Source organism: Chionomys nivalis, chromosome 18 (genome assembly GCF_950005125.1).
Source record: "Chionomys nivalis chromosome 18, mChiNiv1.1, whole genome shotgun sequence".
Classification (NCBI taxonomy): Eukaryota; Metazoa; Chordata; class Mammalia; order Rodentia; family Cricetidae; genus Chionomys; species Chionomys nivalis.
In genome coordinates this window covers 29,619,403-29,641,770 of record NC_080103.1, presented here as the reverse complement: position 1 = coordinate 29,641,770, position 22,368 = coordinate 29,619,403, and the positions used below count along the sequence as shown (strand labels likewise).

The 22,368-nt window shown below is 40.5% G+C and overlaps 1 protein-coding gene across 1 annotated transcript in view; it reads right to left on the bottom strand.

Moving 5' to 3' along the window:
- Positions 1 to 20,080, bottom strand: part of Plppr5 (phospholipid phosphatase related 5) — a 102,501-nt gene extending 82,421 nt beyond the window's left edge. Inside the window, exon 1 of the mRNA XM_057793346.1 lies at positions 19,408 to 20,080. Within this exon, the coding sequence (XP_057649329.1) occupies positions 19,408 to 19,644 (237 nt within the window). The 5' untranslated portion in view covers positions 19,645 to 20,080. The remainder of the gene's footprint in view (positions 1 to 19,407) is intronic.
- Between the last annotated feature and the right edge of the window lie 2,288 nt (positions 20,081 to 22,368).

Genomic DNA, 22,368 nt, shown 5'->3' with positions numbered 1-22,368 from the left:
AAACTGCTTAAATAAAATCAGTTTAAATAAAAAAAAAAAAAAAAGAAAAGAATGGAAACCAATTCATTGATTAATTCACAAAATGTATCATTAGGTATGCTGCGTTGATGATCCAATTTTATTTATATTTCAATATTGATTTTTTATATTTCATGTTTTAATATTTTATATTGATATAATTGTCATTCAGTGCCTATGGTGAAACCTCTTATCACTGTTCCACATATTTCAATCTAGACTGCATTTATAGCTTAGAATTCATGGCCTTAGCAATGCTTAGCTAAGCTAAAGAAGCTGTGTTCTTCATAGCTGCCCAGATACAGAGAAGTCTCTTCTTTCACAAGTCCTAAAATTCCCATCTTTATCTTTTCTACTCATTTGGTATCTGCCATAAATAGAGAGTAATTTATAAAAAGCAAACAACAAAAAACATGCAAAATAATATTTAAATACAAACACATCTAAGAGAATACTGAAAAAAACTAACATACAATTTTTCTATCATTCCAATTCAATTTAATATTCTTAATAAATTCAAGTAATTTTCTTTTAATTCAAAATTCCCATAGTACATAAACTAATCTGGCTGCTTATTTTATCTCAATGTCATATTGTCTTATTCTCTGACTTTGTTTATACCTATAGACCTAGTACATCTTTGTAAGTGCCATGCCTTCTACAGGCATCTGCCATTTGATGTTGTATAGATTCTTGTTCCTTACTCTAATCTTCTCCATTATTGTTGGCTTGAAATTCCTTTGGAATTCACTTCAAATACACATCAATTATTGCCCTCTTCACTTGTTTGAGACTCTTTCTTCTCATAAAAATTCCACAAAGCATTAAAATGAAATGGACTAAATGAAACATAGACATACCACTTCCTTTTAAAACCCCAAGTAGAGTCCGGGCAATGGTGGCGCACGCCTTTAATCCCAGCACTCGGGAGGCAGAGGCAGGCGGATCTCTGTGAGTTCGAGACCAGCCTGGTCTACAGAGCTAGTTCCAGGACAGGCTCCAAAACCACAGAGAAACCCTGTCTCGAAACCCCCCCCCCAAAAAAAAATAATAATAATAAAATAAAAAAAAAATAAAAAAAATAAAACCCCAAGTAGAAAGGCCAGCTGGACTGGGACTGAAAAAGCATGGGATAAAACCGGAATCTCTGAACATGGCGGACAATGAGGGCTGATGAGAAGCCAAGGACAATGGCACTGGGTTTTGATCCTACTGCATGTACTGGCTTTGTGGGAGCCTAACCAGTCTGGATGCTCACCTTCCTAGACCTGGATGGAGGGGGGAGGACCTTGGACTTCCCACAGAGCAGGGAACCCTGACAGCTCTTTTGACTGAAGATGGAGGGGGAGGAAGGGGAAAGGAGTGGGGGGAGGGGGAGGGTAATGGGAGGCTGGGAAGAGGCGAAAATTTTTTTCAATAAAAAAAAGAAAAAAGAAATAAATAAAACCCCAAGTAGAGGCTCAGAATGCTTCCTTTATTGTCACTGGAGAAAAATATGGGTTATGGAATCAAGGAGACTTTTTGGTTCAAACTACTAAACATTGCGTAAATTACTTAGTATTTGGGTTGTAGTTTTTTTCTTCTATAAAGGAGAAATGCCAGTAAAAAAATTAAATAGCTGGGATAAAAATTAAATTCCTTTCCCCATTAATATCTTCCAAAACACAAGCTCTTATACAATGAGCATGCCACTACAATCAAACTGGAAAGGAGTTCAGTGACCAACCACCCCCATTATACTGATCAATAGTAGAGGCAATATTAAACCCAGCCATGTCTGATTTTTAAACCTGCCTTAACAAATATTATTTCTCACTCCCTCTCAACCAAATCAAAACACACTTAACAAGATATCCTGAAATATGCTGCTGTTAGCATATATGAAATAGCAGGGTTTCTTCCCTAGCTACCACAGCACTTCCCTTTGGTGTTTGTTCATTAAGTGGGGGAGTGGGATCCACTTCTGAGTTCTCTCCTTGGTACTGAAACAATTTGGTTTGGAAATGCTATCCCTTTGGGAGGTTATCTGTAAATCCATCTGGACACTTCATAAACTATAAGTCTTCCTGGAATAAAAAGATCTCTTATCCCTTTTCTTACTCACTGATAAATACCTAACAAAGGTATCCGAACTGCCAGAAACAAATTCTCGTGTAAGCTTTGCAACTATTTTGGCTACAAATTGGACAACTCAAATTTTTTTCAGTCACTATTTTGTCATTTGCAAATGACTGTTATATCTATGCCGCACATATTTTCCGAGTAAGAGAATGCCATAAAGTGGGATGAACTGGGAGTGGGGCAACAGCTCATCTGTTAAGACTTCCTTCAAAGAACCAGATTTCAGATCCCAGCATTCCCATCCAGCGGCTCACAACCAACTACTTGCAAATTCAGCTCTATTCTAGGAGATCTGCTATCTTCTTCTGGCCTCCACAGATACCCATTTCCACATGTGCATAATAACACACACACAACCTCTCATTTTTAAAATGTCATCTTTAAAAATGGGCAAGTCTTTGTTATTTCTGTTCTCATTATTACATTGTCATAATCTAGATGAATGCCAGGATGAATGACAGACACCTTCTAAACCAGGAACTGCAAATCCGGAAGGTTAGAACTAAATAAAAGCCTCGGTAATTGACTTATATCCTATCTGCTGTTTAAACTCTACCTGGGTTCCATTCCAACTCTTCGTGCAGCATACTGCCATTCAGGACAGTTTCTGGTCTGGATGCCTGAGATCCCAGAGCGTGTGCCTGCCTGGAACCTCATCTCACAGTCTATTCACTCTTGACCCAACTTTGCCTCCCACTTTGATCAACCTTGCTAAGTTGCAGGTGTCTGCCTCCATTTCTCACCCCTGCCATCACCACCTGGACTTGCTCTTCTCACCTTTCCAGAGTTCCATTTCCAATTTCCTTCCCTTCTTTAGCCCCTGATCAGCACTAGTGGCTGATAGCCAGGTCACTCCATGTTAGAACTGCTTCCCAGAAGCCCACCTGCCCAAGCAGGCAAGCTTGTCTTGGCATACATGCTCCAGAAAACAAAAGAGGTTCCCTCTGCCTCTATGATCAGACCGATCTCTGGCACCGAGACTGTTATAACACCTTCTTTGCTACAAGAAACACCAACATCGTATGGTCTATGTGAATCATCTCTTTTCCTCAGCATTCAGCCTTTTGGTCTTGGATTGCTGATACTGCCAAAGCATTTTGCTGCTTCTGCTCCTTGAGGTGTGTTCTCACTCTGCCACTACTTTTCTATGCATCCTTCGCAAACTTTTGTACATTTCTCCTTTACGACTCCTTTCAGCTTTCCTCTCTAAGCAAAAGAAGCCACGACACCAGTACATTCCCACTATAAAGTGTATGCAAATCTAACACATTCAATCAAAGTGTGCTCGTGAAAAACTGTTTTTCATGTGTTCTTTGAAGTCATTTCCCATGAACAGGAATCTTTTTTTTTTTTTTTTTTGGTTTTTCGAGACAAGGTTTCTCTGTGGTTTTGGAGCCTGTCCTGGAACTAGCTCTGTAGACCAGGCTGGTCTCAAGCTCACAGAGATCCGCCTGCCTCTGCCTCCCGAGTGCTGGGATTAAAGGCGTGCGCCACCACCGCCCGGCTCAGGAATCTTAATTAGATGACCAAATTTAGAAGGATAATGCATCTTTCAAGAAAGCTAAGCATGCTTAATCCTTGATACTCTAGAAAACTCTATTTTTCATCAACCCAGGATAGCACAGCTATACTTCATAAGTTTTAATTTTTTTCTTGAAATAACTTCTGTAGTAGGTCTTCAAATTGCTAGAACGATATGGAATTGTGTGAAGTTTAATTTTCAATTTATAATGAGATGATTGAAGACAGTACACAGATGAGCACACTTGTTATGCAATTTGGAAAAATTCGAGTTGAGATGAATTAATAACTACAGAAGCAAAGCAGCAATAGCAATAAGATAACAGTACCAATTTAATTTAATTGTTCATTCCCAGAATAACCATTAGGATTGTACAAATATTTATCTTTTAGCTTCAGCGTTGTCCATGTTGAAACAATTAATTGAAAATTATGTCGTATATATGTCACAGAAGTTAACTTCTTACTAATTATTTAAAATTTTGTTTCTCAGTGGCATTTTATATTTGATAAAGACGAAAATATATTATTTCTGAAATACATTTGGCAGCCAAGATCCATGTGCTTAATATTGTACTAGATTCCTTAAGACTGAAAACCAATATTTTTATTTTTCTTGGTAGTTTACTAAATTAAATCAGTTACGGACATAGAATTACTTTTGAAAGACAGATAGGTCAGGATGTCTAGGTGAAGCCTGGAGGCAATAATGTGGAATACAGATTTATTTCTTCAGGGTAGTTATGGACTGTAGCCTTCAAACACCATTGGAATGTAGGGTCCATCGAAACCTGTTCTGTACTCAGTAATTTACTCTTGGAAACACTTTCCTCTTCCAGCCTTGCATTGTTCTCCCAGCCTACAAACCCTCCCTAGCCCTAACAACTACACACACCATCTTCTTGGAGTCCTTTTCCTTCATTTCCTCAACTGGCTATCATCTCCTCTGCCCTAATGCTTTCTTCTTCCATCCACCCACCTTTGCATCCTCCTACACTGTTATGAATATCTCTGCCAGGACCAGTTAACATGCAAGCCCATGGATCCTGCCTTCCATGTCTGAGCATCTAAAACTCACTCACCAAACACAAAACACCTTTAGCCAAGGAAAGACCCAATAGTTGTTCTTTTAATGAATACATGCGGAAATACGTTTGAGTACCATGCCGTGTTCTATGACGTGATGTTATTCGGAGGTTTCATGTGTACCTATTTGAGAAGGTGGAGAATTAATTTCCACATACTTGGTATTTCAGTCTAATTTGGATGTCCTGAATTTCAGTGAGAGAATCCATAAACACAAAAATGCTAACTTCATGTTCCCAGCTCTGCCTGAGTTAATTGTGAGTGATTTGCTTGCCCATGCAACACTGAATCCTTCTTTCCTCATTACCGTCATTCTATAAAGTACTACTAATTCTTTTATCACTCTCAAAGGAAAGAAACTCTTCTCAAAAGAGTGCCATGTACTGAGTCTAGTGTTTCATCTTAATATATGATCACTAATAAAAATGTATAAAGCATGCTTCATAAATCCTGTGCGACTCTAAAATACTGACTCATCTCATTTAGAACCCCTGCCAGCTATCTGAATGCAGCATCAAAACACCATCAAAATGTATTTTTGGAGCTGGAGAGATGATTCAGTCAATAAAGTACCTCCAGCACAAGGATGGAGATCTGAGTTCGAATATAAAGCACTTACAGAAAAACAGTGTGGGCAAATCAAAGCACACTGTAATATCAGAGCCCGAGAGACAGAGAAGGAAGGACTTTTACAGCTTGCTGACCAGTTAGTCTAGCAGAATTCATGAATTCTAGATTCACTGACAGACCTTACTTCAAAAGCTAAGGTGGAACTGGTTAAGGAAGATACCTACCATCAACCTATGGCTTCCACATTCATATACATCCCATACTTATGAGCAAAGACACACAAAGTTTTCTAATTTTGTCATACATAGAACTTTCAGGTGTAAAATGAATTAATAATTTAAATCAATTAATTTTGAAGAAAGATGATGATGATTCAATCTTAGGTCACCTGGTGTGTGTGTATGTGTATCCATATACTAAGAATCTAGCCCATGCATGTTAGCCAAGTACTAACCATACTACTGACCAATATTTCCTGCACCTCTGGCTTAGTTAAGAAAAAATAACTTAAGTATATTAAAATGCATAAAACGTCTCACTTGATTTTCAAAAATTATCAGGTACAACAAAAAAAAAGTCCTCTTACAGTGATAATTTTAAAAGTGCTAGCTATAATTTAAAACAAAAAATTAAATAGTGTTTATAGAGCAAAACCATAATGATGTAAATGAAAAATTAGAGGTATTAGAAATATTCTCCACTTAAAGGAAATGAGGTTTACTTTCGGAGTACATTCTGCATAACTTTGATTAAATGAAAGGTTAAACGAACACACATAGGAAAAATATTTAAAATTCATGATGCAAAATAAAGTAAAATGTTAACAATCTGGAGTTTGGAAAAATAACTTGGGCTTGACAACCTAAATATCTATGAGTGGATAATGCACTTAGGCACATTTTATCATAATATGACATGCACTCAAGTAAATAAATAATCAATTTAAATAAACAAAAATCCCTCGTGGTTGATAAAAGGGCTTACAGTTACCATGTACAGAGAGTAAGTGACTGTGAAGTGTTCATCCCTAGGTGGGAAATCTACATCAGCACAGCCACCAGGCTCAGGAAGCAGTGTAGAAGAGGTAGGAGAAGGTTTTCAAAAGACAAAAATTATGGGGAACTTCTAAAACTACTGTCATCTGGGCATGAAAGAGCCACAGCAGCTGTGGTTAGGAGCACAAGATCTGAACAAGATCAAACAACAGTTCAAAACAAATATCCAAGATCCCACCTACGGACGATGAGCAATTGGCGTTTGAGGGCTATGAATAATTTTTTTTTTTTTTGGAGATGTGGCTCCTAGAATGTTGCACAAGCTCCAGCAGAATACCCAACACCTATGTGCATACTAGCAGCAGCAACTAGACTCAGTTGGTCACAAAAGCGGGCCATGAAGTTGGCAGAATTGAGAGGAGCACTTGTTGGGAGTCTCTGGAAGGAACAGGGCATGTGATTAAAATGCAATAAATTGTATTTGTCTACGAAATTCTTAAATATTTTTAGTTCTAAAGAATTGAATAAAAAGAGAATTTCTGAAATAATTATAATTTCTATTTAATTATATTATTTTAAAATACACAAATAATTATTTATTGCTGTCATTTGAAGGGTTGTTAGGCATTGAGCAAGAAGCAAATATATTTATAAAACATATTTGTTTCCCTATAGGAATTTATAATGTTTTGCCAGCCAATAAGTTTTAAGCGATCAAATTAAATGTGTAACCAACCATGTGACCTTGTAATATATTGTATAGGGTATATTCAATTAAGTGTTTAGCAGTCATGTGCTTCCAAGATGGCAAATTCAATTACAAGAGTTTGCCTTAGGCTCAAGCTTAAAGCGTAGGAAGCCAAGAAGCCAGCCTGTGGGAAGATATTGACTCTTTCCTTTCACAGACATGGTAGTGGACCAGTAGAAGCTTCTATTCCTATCTAAGGCTGATGGATTCATGAAGAAGATAGTGCGAGGAGTGGTAGACGTCCTGTTCTACTTGGCTAGGGGTGAAAGTGCATGAGACAAGAAACAAATGGACATTATGTAGAAAGGAAATTGCAGGAACAACAGATCTAAGGTGACTACAAACATCAAGGAAAGAGGAATCAGAGAGATGGCCCTGAAGCTGCCTAAACTAAGGATGAGGACATGGGAACATAAGGAAATGAGGAGCAGGGAGAATAATACGAGCACAGCATCGTAGAGAAGTACCTTCATGCCTCGGCTGGTCCCCAAGAAAGGCAATAAGACCAGGAAAGCATTGTCTTTATTATTCCGACACTAGCACTCAAAACGGTGTATCCTCTAAAAACATGAGCTCCAAATATACATCTACAGCATCTATAATGTCCCCTAAACATATCCATACCCTTGAATCTCCTTTCTATCCTCTTGTTCCAAACCTGATGGCAAAGGCAATGTCTTGGTTGTATCTGATATTCTCTATGACAGTGATACGGTTATTTATGTCAAAACCACAGCGTAAGAGTTTAAAATGTGTGCATCAAAACTGGATAGATTGTTATTCAGCTACCAGTTAAACTCCAAATGGGGCTTTTCTTTTTGGATGAAATAGTTGGTATTAAGGGAAAGAAAAAAGTATCATAGACCCAACACTGATTTTAGATTCCAATGTTATTCATTCATTCATTCATTCATTTATTGTGTATGAGTGCATGTATGTGTGCAGGGAATATATATGTGTGCATATTTGAGGAAGTGTGCTTAACCATGTGTGGAGGCCAGTAGTTGCTCATATTTTTCTTCTATTGCCCTCTACCATGGTTTTTGAGCTGCCATTACTCCATAAACCAGTATTTTTCCATATTGCTTAGGCTAGCTGCCCAGGAAACTCCTGGGATGTGCCTGTATTCAACCACAAAGCACTGGGCTTGTAGGCACACACACCATCACACCCAACCAGCATTTTTACATGGCTCCTTGTGATCTCAACTCAGGATCTTGTGCATGTGCAGCTAGTATTTTACCCAAAGAGCAAGCTCTCCAGCCCCTTAAAAGCTCTTCTTCCACCAGGCGGTGGTGGCACACACCTTTAATCTCAGCACTCGGGAGACAAAGGCAGGCAGATCTCTGTGAGTTTAAGGCCATCCTGGTGTTCTAGAGCTAGTTCCAGGACAGGTTCCAAAGCTACAGAGAAAACCCCTCTCGAAAAACAAACAAACAAACAAACAAAAACAAAAACCTCTTTTTCCTCATCTTTGGTTGCTTCCTTAAGATCCCAAGTGTTAACTATAAACACACTGTTAGTAGAACCTTTTGTGTCAATAGTAAAAGTCACAAAAATCCCTATTACGATAAACAGAGTGTGCATTTTATTTTCCCAAATAACACCGCAAAACAAAGATATTCACCACAGGTGGCCTTCATCCTTCCAAAAGAAGTAAAACCTGTGGTAGGAAAAGCATCGGGTCAAGGCATACCACTTTCATGCTGTGTGTAATAAGTTAGTTGCTCACTCTTTCTGAGCCTTGATACTATGCTCTCATCTATAAGTTGAGTACAATAGGGTCACCCCCATGTTGAAAAGAACACTAAATTAGTATGTATGTAGCAGTTGCAACAATACTAGATAGGCATTAAGCAATCTAAACATATTAGCTGCCTATGCAATCTGCTCATTAGTTGAGTGACCTTGGACAAGTCACTTCATCTCCATGGCAACTCATTAGAAAATTAAGAGGCAAAAAGAAAAGATCCCTAAGTTCCTCTTCCATGGATGAAGAGGTCTGCCTATGAGGATGCATGTTCCATTTCACACTGAATTCACAAACCTTTTCCAAAAATGTAAGGCCAGAAAGAGGCTGATTGTGCCGCTTGGATAAAGCATCTTCTGGAGTCTGATATCTGTATTCCAGACTTCACCCAGAAAAACAAGGGGACCCCAAGTAGCCATGTGATGTGAAACCACAGAGAAGAGGAAACAAATGTCCCTTTGTAAAAGAGCAAGAGGGCTATCACGTACTTATGACTAAGGCTCTTCATTCATTTTTGTAACTAAGCAAATACTGCCCAGGCACATGGGAAGGAAGAGGTCATTGTCACCAACCCAAAGATACTGTCTTTTTTTTCCCCTTTCAATAGAAAATGTCAGGAGTTCATTTGGAATTCCAAGATGAATCCTCCAGTGCAGCATCTCTCTGAGACTGCTTGGTTTCAGTGTCTGTGAGATCGTGACATTCGGCTTTGATGAGGTCTCTGGAAACACAAGATGCTTCTATGTACCCAAGCGGATGGGGGCTAAATCTAAAACGACGATTTCAACAAAGTACAGTTTCTGCTGTCAATACTGCAAGTATGAGAAACACACAGAGGTTTGGGTTATATCAACACAAATCTGACTTCTATTAGCAGAGAGAGGCCACGAGTTATTTCAATAATATGCAGATATATAAGCAAAGTGTTTACTTCACTACCCCATAATGTTTCAACTATTTCCAAATTTGCTTTGAAGCACAATAAATCCCTGGATTTTTGCAACAATGAATTTGACTTCTTTAAGACTTTATTTCAAAGGATGATGCCCGTGAAAGCTATTCACTATGTATTTGTCCAGGGGAAGAAAATCTGAGAGGCGAGAAGGAAGCACAGAGTGATTGAAGAGAAGTAACTTTTCACAGTCCTGCTTTCTGTCACTCCATTTGCACTTATTTTATATCTCTGCATCCATACCCTGTGTGCCACACACAATGTACATTCTCAGGAAATAAATAAGCTAGCGAAATATGGAAATGGCTATAAGACAAATACGATCATACATGCCACCATTTAGCTAAGGTATCTTGAGCATATGTTTGAGAAATAATGAGCTAGAGAAGAACCAGTCCTTAGGTGACGGATGGTATCTGCAATTGAGTCTAGGATGATGTATGTGATATGAATTAGTACGTATTATTAAGCTTATTGATATCAGCTCTACTTTCAGGGATGGTCTGCTAAAATGCTAGCCAAGTTCAAAGTCCAGAGTAGTCAGTCACAAGTATGGTTATGATTTGGCTCATGAATCTATCCTGAACATCATGTGTTGAAGACTTGGGTCCCTGGTGCTGCAGTGTGCGGATCTGGGGCCTTTAGGAAGTCAATGGATCATGAGGGCTCCAAACTCACGGAAGATTAATCCATTGATAAAGTAATAATGTAATAGCTTTTTGGAGCAGAGCTTTGTTATAAATGCAAGCACTCTTTTTTCTTTCTCTGTTGCCTAGCCAGTGCGAGGTGAATTGCTTTGCCCCTTGATGTACTTTCATTTTGCTGCATTGCCTTTCCCCTAACCTCCAGGCTCAGAAGCCAAGTGACTGTGGACTGAAACCATGAATCAAACTAAATCCTTCCTCCCTCCACGCTGTTCATCTCAGGTATGTTGTCACAGTGACAGAGAATTAAAACAGGTCTTATTATTTCAAAGAAGCTGCCAAAAATCTCTTTGCTATCTGTATGTTAATTAATGGCTGACTTAATTAGCAAAGAGGATTAAAAAAAGGGGGGTTTTCTCTATTGATGAAAAGACTGGCTTTTAATTATCATGATGAATTGCTAAAAATGCATGTTCACCGGTTAAAGGAAAAAATTCAATTGATGTGAATGGGCTTATATTCCCATACCTGAACTCTCAAGGATTAAGACTCTGATGTGGTCTATTCTATTCCCTAATGGTTTTATCCTGATGAATTTAAAAGATCTATGGTTGATTTGGACTGTGTCAATCCAATCCCATCTTGGCTGTGCTAACCCTTCAGACAGCATTTCATCCATCTAAATCATCACTGAGGACCAAGAGCTAAGGATTCATTGAACTTACAAGTTATTTGGACACTTCTGCCTGCTGTAATGGAAAGCTATTAAACAACTGAAAGCTCAGCAGAATTTGGTCTATTATTTGAATTCAAATTCATTATAACTTCATCACCACAACTTCAATGAGTGCCTTGATAGCTTATTCATCAAAAATAGCCTAAATATTCAATCAAAGAAAACTGACTCAAGTCAATTTACAATATTCTAACTTTGAAATGCCCAAATCTAATGATGTAAATATAATAATAATGCATTATCAACCACAGCACAAAATGACCTGAATGTCATAATTCATATCCAGCTTGTAATTTGCAAGAGATACAAGTCAGGATATTACCTCTTGGATGCAAAGAATGTTCTAAGAAGCTGGATTGGAGTGGGAAGAAGCATCAGAGAGATGAGACACAGGGGAGATAAAAGTGAATTCATACAAAACTTACAAATGTATTAAATGCCAAACCCCTTATAAATCTACACACACACACACACTCACACACACACACATACTCATTCATTCATACATGTTCTCTCAGTGAGAAATATGTATCACAGAATCTGCCTTTAAAATTTTAAAGGTAACTGTTTTAAAAAAATGTAATTCTGTTTTTATCCCTTTAAAATGGTAATTTTGCTGACAATAATTCTCAAACTACATCTGTCATAATAAGACTGAAAATGTAACCAGCCTGCTGAGTGAAAACTGCCATTCTCAGAAACAGTTTAAATAGTACTGATAAAATCCTATTTTACATATTTTAAAATCTCTTCCAACCTAATAATATTCCATGAGTTTCTGAAGTGTTAAAAGCGTCCTCCTAACTCTAGGTAAGGGTCTTTGTTCTGACATCAGCACCTATTCTGCCATGTGAGTGGGTGAGAATGCAGACCTGAAAAAAAAATCAAATCCTATTGGCTATTGTGATGGTTTAAATATGGAAGAGAGTTCATATATTTGAACATTGATTTTTAAACTCCCCTTTCCAATGTCTAGCTTTTTCAATTACTGTTCACTGAGGCTCTACATTAGTGGGCATAGGGCAAATAACACATTGATAATAATTCAATATGCTTTAACTCTTCTCTGTTGCTAGGAATGCAGTCATATATACTATGAATCAAATTAGTGGCCAACTCTATGTAGCTACCAGAGCACTGGACTTGAAGTAATAGGTGCAGGTCTTCAACATGTCATTTACCTACTGAAGCGAATTGCTAAAGCACCCTAGAGGTGCCACTGCACACACTATCTGAAAGAATTAATGTGCACAGTAAATGGCTTACCTCATTTGTTCAAAAGTGGTTAAGTGTGCGTGATTGCATGTTGTCATTTTACCCCGTGCTATCAATAAGAATAGGCGGCATTTAGTGTAGAAAAACAGCTACCACCAACTGAACACTTAGCACAGACGTTGCTAGTTCATGGAAGAGATCATGTTACGTATTCTTATGTCTCTTTTATAGACAAGAGAACTGAGGCTTAGAGGTATAATTTTTACTCAGCTGGTATGCATTCTTGAAGAGTAGAGAGTCTTTCTTTCTTTCTTTCTTTCTTTCTTTCTTTCTTTCTTTCTTTCTTTCTTTCTTTCTTTCTTTCTTTCTTTCTTATATTTTAGAAGACCGGTCAGCAGTGCTGTACCTAGTACATATAAATTCCTTATATCATTTAAAACGTCTACAGATTTTTGCTTGATGGGGTTAAAAAAAAAAACCCTAAGACTTCATGTGTTATAGCATATATTTAACAAAAGCATTCATGTACTCTCCCAAAACTTTATATCTATTTAAAATTACAGAAATGAACAAGATGATTCTTAACAAGGATCTTGAAAACACTTAAAGTTACTGAAATATTTTAGAAACCAGCATTATACATTAGAGCAATAGCCTGTAATAATTAGTTAGACCTTTTTATTCTACTAACTATTTACCTATACCATTCTGTGTATAGAAAAATCAGTAAAAAGATTGTAAAAGTCATATTCATTTTCTTGTGTCATGATATACATGCATAAGTCTGACAAAAGAGAGCTAGAAATGATGCCAATCATGGGTAGCTATATAACCTGTGTGACCTGTTCACACTGTATCTTCCTTGTATTTATGAAGTGACATGGACTCCAAAATGCTTTTTTTTCTCTCATCCAATTGTCACTCATAAAAGCTTTTAAAGGTAGGGTGGAGCAACTCCACATATTTCAATTACAGTAAATGTCTCAAAAATATCACAAGGATGACTTGTAGATAACAGGAGGAAGGAAAGGAGAAAAGATAGAGGAAGAGAGAGTGAGAGACAGAAGCAGGAGAAAGCTAGCTGGGCTTCTGCTTCCTGCCACAATTTCCATATCAGTGGGAAAATGAGTGGAGATGAAAGGAAAAAGAGGGGCAAAGAGAATTACTTTTTAAGCAGAAAGGGAAGGAAAGAGGAGGAAGAAAAGGGAAGGGAGAATGTAAATGGATAGGAGTGGCAATTTCTAAGAAAAACAAAAGGCATTAGTAGGGTTTCAAACAGACTCTCAGACCCTCCCTGCAAGAATAGCCCATTTAGGGAATCCTAAAACTAACATGTTAAACTTTCCTTGTGTATGTATTAGCATACATCTGATTTCCACACATGCATGGCATTGCACGATCTAGTGCTAAGCCTCCCTTATTTTAAGAAACACGCCTTAGAGGAGGCACCTCACCTCTCCAGCACCACAGACTGCAAATCTAGGAGACTGTGGATCTCCACAAATGTGGGTGCCTACAGTCCCTGCTCAGTGTGTGCAGCTGAGATAATAGCTATGCTTCAAAGCAGAACCACACAACTCTGAATCCCTTCTGCTGCCACCCACCTCTCCGCAACACTTCCAAGCAGAACAGGAAACAAAACAATTTCCTACATCACACATGGAGACTATTCTCTACTGTGGGGCACACAGTTTACCACCAAACCAGAGAAAACGGAATTCAGTACAAAAGGTTTGAGAAAAATGTTGACTTTCTTGGATTGAGTCACTATCACTAAAAATCTTAAAAGACTGGTTAGCCTGTCAGAGTAAAGGTTTTTAACAAAAGAGGTAAATGCACAGGCTTTGGAGAATGGTACTGTCATCGTGAGACGCTGGGTGTGCCACCTAAACTCCCTATGTCTCAGCCACCTTCATAATTGTATTGTGGAAATGAAATGCATTAATGGATTTAAATAACTAAATTCTGACACAATGATCTCTCACTGAACTTCTTACATGCCATTGATAAAAATGGCTGTAAGGATGGGACATGTATCTGAGGAGAGCACTCTCACGGTGGTACTGAGTAAAGCGATCCACAGAGGTATAGAGAGGGCCACTAATCTACCACATATGCGTATTCACAAAAGTCCCACAAAACCAATTTCCACAACACCTCAATTTTATTATTAGAGAAATCTGGGCAGAGAGACACACTGGCTCAAGTTCTTACCACTGGAAAATACCAGAATAGACTTACACTCAAGCAAGAGAATCCCGAATCTGAACCTCCGCATGCGTTAACTCTCCGGAAGTCAGATGTGGTTTTATATTATTTTAGTTTCATGGGATGATTTTATTTTTTTCATTTTAGTTTAGATAGAGTCTCATTAGGTATCCTGGGCTTGCCTGCCACTCACTATATAAACCAGGATTGCCTGGAACTCACAGAAATCTGTCTGCTTTGGGGGTACTAAAGGTATAAGCCACCCTACCCAGCAGGAAATTATGTTTTTTGTTTGTTTGTTTGTTTTATTGTTTTTTTAATCTCCGGTTAATAAGAAACTTTGGACAAAGCACCGGCTAATTAATAAGAGAAGCCAGACTAAGAGTCCAGACTTATCTAATGCTCTTATCTGCGCTGTGTCCTGTAGCACAACACAGAAGTGGTTTTCCAAGGCCAGACTTTAGGAAAGGAAGACCCTGAGTAGGAAATGATTGCCTGCCATCATCTCTTTCCACCATTCTTGGGATAAAGCTGTAGGTACACCCCTCAAATCCCAAGGGCAGGAAATGCATCTCACCAGGACAGCACTTTCTGAGTATTTACACAAGGCTCTTGGTATTGACACTGAGAGAAAATAGTTAATTAATTAATTAGAGATAAAGCATTCATCATATGCAACCATTTTCATGAAGTCTTCCTTCAATCCTCCAAAAGAAGGTGATCTTATCCTTCCCGATATCAGCAAAGGTCTTTCTGATATACACATATATGTGTATATGGGCAAATACATATGTCTCTACATATCAACATATTTCTTTTCTTTCTTGCAGTGCTGGGGACTAAACTAAGGACCCTGAATATACTAAGCTGACAGAATCCACAACTACACTGTATCCCTGGCTGTTTTGTTTTGTTTTGCTTTGTTTTGTGGATACAGGGTTTTACTCTGAGAACAATACTAACTTTCTTTTTTTTTTTTATTGAAAAAAAAATTTTCCCACTTCCTCCTCGCCTCCCATTTCCCTCCCCCTCCTCCTGCCCCTCTCCCCCTCCCCCCACTCCTCTTCTCCTCCCTCTCCAGTCCCAAGAGCAGTCAGGGTTCCCTGCCCTGTGGAAAGTCCAAGGTCCTCCCACCTCCATCCAAGTCTAGGAAGTCTAGGTTAACCTGACATTGACGATCCTCCTGCCTCAGCCTCTGAATACTGCTTTTACAAGTGTGCATCACCACACCCAGCCAAGCATATCATGATTATTGTAACTGCCAGTGTGTTTCTCGATTTTTTTCAAATTCCGCCATAAACTACTTAGAATCAGCAACTGTAGTTTATGTCTGAAATTACCCTTAGAGCAGCTGCTCTACCAGATAAATGTTTGGAACATAAGGATCCAGGAAACTTTTCCTGACCATTATTTTATTAATAATAATGCTGAGCTAGGAACAAACCTCCTCAGTCCCTGGATTCAATCCCCAGCACCCCAAATTACAATACAGATGTCAATGACCTATGAGAAAGTATCAATCATGAAGAGAAAAGAATATTTGCATATTATAAGTAATTTAAATGCAAAATTTTGTGACTGAAAGAACTGAGAATTAATAAGCTTAAATAAAATTTTCAAGGTTTCACAGGAAGTAAAGTTTCCAATTCTAAAATTCACCCAGGTAAAGTCATGCCTGCAGTCTCCACATTGGGGGGAAGATCACACATCTTAGAGTGCCTACTACATTTAGAAATCTCCTCTCTTGCTGCCCATAAATAAGTAGGTAAATAAATAAATGTAATGCAGTCCAAAAAGGCACTGTGTCCTGTAGCTTTTAAATTTTTGGACAAATAAAAAATAATCCACAGGTAGAAATATTGAAGAGATTTTAAAATCACCCTCCAGGTTAAGAACACATATAAAAAGGTAAGACAATAAATCAATACATATGGACCTTAGCAGTCAAAATGCACTAAATATGACACAAGGAAAAAGCTTGAAGCACTTAATTAAGAATAATGATTATGATCAGATTGAATCAATAATTGATAACAGAAAAAGCACAAACTTAGAAGCCTGATAGACTAGGGCTGAAACCATTAGGGCAAGCTTTTTAACTTTGGTCCTTGAGCACATAATCTTTCTTAGCTCCTGCTTCCCAAAATGGTTTTATGAAAGGGCTGGAGAGATGGCTCTGTGGTTAAGAGCATTGCATGCTCTTCAAGAACTGGGTTCAATCCCTAGGACCCCTATGGCAGTTCACAACTGTCTGTAACTCCAGTGCCAGAAGTCCATTGCCCTACATAAAATAATAAAATTAAATTAAAAACAAAATATCTTTATTTATCTATTTATTTTTGGTTTTTCAAGACAGGGTTTCTCTGTAGCTTTGGAGCCTACCCTGGAACTAGCTCTTGTAGACCAGGCTGGCCTCAAACTCACAGAGATCTGCCTGCCTCTGTCTCCTGAGTGCTGGGATTAAAGGCGTGAGACAATATTGCCCAGAAAAATTTCTTATGAAAATAATAATGATAGATCTCAGAGATGATGGCTACCTTCACAGTATGTGGAAAACATACTCAAGTATTCAAGAATAAAATACTATCTTCCCCGTGGTTGGGTATTGTTCACATTGTTGCTATTCTTATCAGAAGACAGTACGCTTAAGGCCATGTTCTTAAGAAGAATGGAGAAGCAAGCTGCCATTGCTGCATTGGCTCATTATGTGGTAGCTGAGTTTATTATTCCTAGGAGGAAGGGAAGCAAAGTACAACCATCCAAAATTCAATATTTTTTCTTCACACTAATTTTTAAATCTATTCATTCATATCTGGAGGTCAACACATGAAAGCCAAGTTGGAGCCTCCCTTTCATAAATCTCTGTTTGTGGGTCTCTCCATGTCATCTCCAGCAGCCAGCTTTGAAAGCAGAAGCATGGCACTTGGCACTAGTTCCTGTGTATGTGAACACCAGATCTACCTATTGTTGTCATTTTCAGATGTTTCCAGTCTAGTAACTGAACCTCATTTCCTGTAATATAAGGAGAGGCTATTCCTTAAAAGCACATGCCTACAGCAGCTCAGTTCCAATCAGCGGTGCTTAGCTAGCTCCGTTATCCCCTTTGATTCTCCCTAGGTCTCCCCAAAGTGGGAAGTCTTGGGCCAATGTATTTTCAACTCTAAACTGGTTCTTGCCACCAGGGATGGATGGTCCAAGGCTGGCAATGCTATCTTACTGAGGAAACGGAATGCCAATTACAGAGACAAACATATTGATTATGGTTGCAGATAAATCAATGACCCAAAAGCAATTGGCTTTTTCCATTACAAAAAAAAATCTCTGTGCTACTTAATCTCCTAGAAAGCATGTGCCTGAAAACCCAGAATCTGCAAAGTCAAAAAGTACCCCAGAAACTAGGACACCTCTTGTTCTGGCAACTTTTCAAACTAGGAGAGGGAGAACTGGAGCTTGCAACTGCATTGAGGATTTCTGACACATTTTAGCAAAGCCAATGTCAAAAACAAATCAAACTGAAGATATTCCAAGGGAAGGAAGTCCTAACACAGGCTCAACCATTGTGCTAGAGCTAAAGTTGAAGTCATCTGTGCAGTGATGTGTTAAACAGTTACTTTGACGCTATCTAGAACTGGCTTGGTTTATTATTTGTATTGTTGCCATTTTGTGATAAGAACTTTTCATTTGGAAAATTCTTAAATCACTTTCCTGAAGACCAAAGCAAAGACAAAATCTTAGAATATGGGAGCCGTAGATCACTTACTCACAACTTCAATTCATACCTTCAGCTGTGGGAAATGAAAGCTCAAGCTCCCTTGCCCTTCTGTTACCTAGCTTCTTATTCATTGTGTGGGGAGGGGGGGAGAGGAAGGGTAGAAAGGAGAGGGAGCTTCATGGGAAGGGAACCTCAGATATTTTGTCAATGTAAAGGAACCATAGTGCGGTTGGTCTCCAAAGAAATAACAGCCATCTCCTACAATGAACTTTGTATTGTGTTCATATATGCAAATTGTGGTATATTCATTAGCTCAAGTGTTACATGTCGTGTGTGTGTGAGAGACAGAGACAGAGAGAGACTGAGAGAACTTATCTACATAGCCTTGTCCTCTCCCCCCACTTGGACAGTCACACACACACACACACACACACACACACACACACACACACACACACCGGAGAGAAGAGAGAGAGAGTCAATAAATCTAGCAAGGAAGAAGCAAGCACTAGAGCCGTCCAGGGAGAAGATAGCCTTTAAAAAAATCTAAAGTACTCTTGTGATGTAGCCTACTCCGCTCCTGCTTTCCAGCAAAGCCCTGTTGCTGAGGCCTCTTCATTTACAGATGCCCAAAGACATTTTTAGATACTTGTGAGCTGATCTCCAGCTCAGTGCACCTGGCTCTTTCATCTGGAGGGAAAGGAGGGGGGATAAAACAGAAGCATTTGCTCCTGCCCCGACTGGGCAGGGATCCCTTCCCGAGTCCAGCATCTTACTCCTCTACCCCACCCCAGGCTGCTGCTCCACTTCCTAGCAAAATCCAGGAGGAGGCCAACCAGCTAGGCAGGGCCACAGAACGAATCCAGTCTATTCGCTTCAGAGGCTCACCCCCTTTGCATCCCGCCACCCACCCATCACCTTCTGCAGAGCTCTTTCCTGTCTTTGAGCCACCCAGCCCTGTAGGCTTCCCTCTCACCCCCGCCCCCGTGATCCCCAGAAGGATGTCCTCTTGAGGAAGAGGGCTGTCACCAAGTTGGAGAAACTTAGATGGTAAAGGTTGGTGTACCCTGGTCCTCCTGGAGGATCCTCAATCTGCAGAAGGCAAAAGAGGGCTGGTAGCCCTGGGCTTACCACGAGCACCGGGACGCCAGCGGCCAGCGAGTAGAGGAGCACAGGGGGCACGGCGCTGCTGTCCTCTGGGCCCGGATAGGGCTTGCGGTAGGCGCTGTCGTGGCAGAAGAATCCCTGCACGTTCACAGTGAACGTGTCCGTGTATTCGAAGTAGTACGCCAACATCACCGTCCCTGCCATGATCACCATCTGGAAATAGAGCATGCTGCTGATGAACGCCGCGGGCTGCAGGGGCATGCACGCCTCCCGGCCAAGTCGAGCCGAGCGGGCGGCCGACGAGCCACAGGCCCCCTCAGGGCTCCGCCGAGGCACAGCCACCGGGGGCGCGGGGGCGGGGGCAGCGGGAGGCCGAGGTGGCGCGAGGGAGAGGCTGGCAGCCGCCAGAGGCAGAGGCGGAGGATGCGGCTGGGCTCCAGGATGCGCGGGCAGGATGCAGAGGAGGCGGCTACCCCAGGACGAGTCCAGGCTGCCCTACCCGCCCCCTGCCCGCCGCAAGCGCCGCCCGCCCGGGCGCGGGGTCGCGCGCAAGGGCGGGGAGTCCCCGGGCGGGGAGTCCACGGCCCCGGCACGGGAGCATCCGCCACACCGCAGCGCCGGGGTCAAGCCCTCGGGCCGACCCGCAGAAAGCGGCGTCGGAGGCACCTGGTCCTCTTGGAGAGCTAGTGGATGCTGTGGAGCTGCAGCTGCTAGCTCCCTGGCGGGGGTAAAATCCAAAATCCGAAGGGGAGGGGAGTCAGCAGAGATGGAGCTTCTAGAAACTCCCTTTCGAGGCACCAGCTGGGCTGTTTCAGACCTCCTGCACAGCTCCTGGGAAGATGGTGCGGGGACACGTCTTCAGGGCGCAAAGCCCACCGAAGCGCAAAGTGTCCGGGTGGCGCCTGCGACTTGCAGCCTCTGTTCACAGCGCTGCCCGGACTCCGTGACCCCTGCGCTGGACAGCAGCTGGGTGGTGTGGCTTCCAGAATGATGACAGAAATTATCTCAAAGGATTTTATATTCTGGATGGCTTTGCCTCCCCTCCAGTTTTCCAAGGCTTTGTAAATAAAGCAGCAGAATCAAGGTTCCTAGATTCGGAGACATCATCTTAGGTGCACCCGCTCTTCCCAAGTTCTACGTATATCTTTTCTCATCTTCTCAGTCTCCTCTGATTAGCTGCTTGAGAGATGAGGCATTGCAGATTCTTGGGACCCAGGGGTACCAGTCACCAGGGAAGGTGGAAAAAGCTATGTGCTTCATGCCCCTAACTCCAGAGTTCAGGGAATTGCAGGGATTCCTCTGAGGTCAGGAGACTCACACGGAATCATAGCACAGGCATACCAAATGCAATCTTACGTAGCTATTCACATGTGTGCGCGGATATTTAAGTAGCTTAGGAGCTATACATATGCAGAGAGCCAGTTCTGCAATGCCTAGTGAGTTCTGTACACCAGCTTAGGCAATACCTTCAAGCCACCCTGACCCTGCTCATACCAGTCAGTTCAGCAGGCAGAGAAAATATCATGTGCACAAGGCAAGGGAAGGAAAACAACTTCAAGAGCTCTGCCCTTCTCATTAGATTGTGAAATTACTTACCGGATTTCTGGGGCGTTCATTCATTTTAATAGGTTGTTCTGGTGGCTTTTGGTGGTAGGCCTTTGTCATCAGGGAAATACAACATAAGCCCAAAGCAATAGCGGCTTTAATTTGGCAGACGACTGAGTGTGAGGATGGAGTGGTAATAGCACTGGGAATTTCTGGAAGGTTAAATTGATGTGAGATGGACCACCACATAATCACAAACACCACTCAACAACTAGTTATTTCAGAAAACGCTTGACAGATCACTCTAAGTGATGGACATGACAGGGAGTTTTGACCAGTAAAAGTAAGTAAGATGCCTCTAAATGTACAAGAATGACTTGCCAGTTTATGAAAATGTGGCTACTCTAAAGATAGATGATGATGTAAGACATCATTCAGGAAATTGCTCCAAGGCTATAAAGGGGCTTGACTGCTCCTCTGGTCCCCTGGCTAGGACTGTTTGTGTGTGTGTGTGTGTGTGTGTGTGTGTGTGTAGAAATGGTGTTGATTGTTAAGGGTTGCACCTTTGAAACAGTGGATGAAAATGTACATTATTGTTAAAATTAAAATATTTTGTGGTCGCCCCAGTGTGTATTGATTGCCTTATACTGGGCATGCATCAAAGCTCTTGTTCTGTCGCCCATCCTGTGTTGGCAGTGTGACACATGGAGTAAATGTCCTTTTGAAATATTAACGTGATCACTCCCCTCCCAAGAGCACAGACATAGCTTCACATGTACAACTTGCCAAGAGGTAGGACCCACGGTCTTTTTCCCATATACTGCCATTGCCACAGTGACAGAGAGAGCATAAAGGGAGCAGCAATTAGACCACTGCCTGGACTCAGAAGTGAGCACTGCCACTGGACTGCTCTAGAAATCTGGGCAAGAAGCATGGCTTCTTTGGGGTGAAAAAAATCCTTAGTTTGCTGCATTAGCTGTACAATGGTGTTTTACTTATTTTTTAAAATCTTCTAAAAGTAAAGATATTTACTGTATCTAAATTTGACTCAGAGGGGTCACCAGTCACCTCCTTATGTTAGCTTCCAGTATTGGAGCCTCTGTAAAGGACCTGGCTTCCTTATAAGCCTGTAGTGTGTCTATATGAGCTCACAATCTGTCTGTTCCTTAGAAATCTAAGGATTTCTCCTTCTAGAATTTTAATATACTAATTACTTGCTTAGATGATCAAAGAGTGCTGTGGGCTGATTCATGGTTAGCTACCCATCAAGTGTTAAAATTCAAAGTTAGTATTGAATTATATGTTCTTCCCTTACATCATAAGAACTTCAACAAGACAATCACCTTCCACAGATGTTTGAGCAGAATGGATATTCACAACCTGGTTCAGGTGGGTGAGAATGTGCATTCTACATTCCTGTATAATATATAATACATCTAT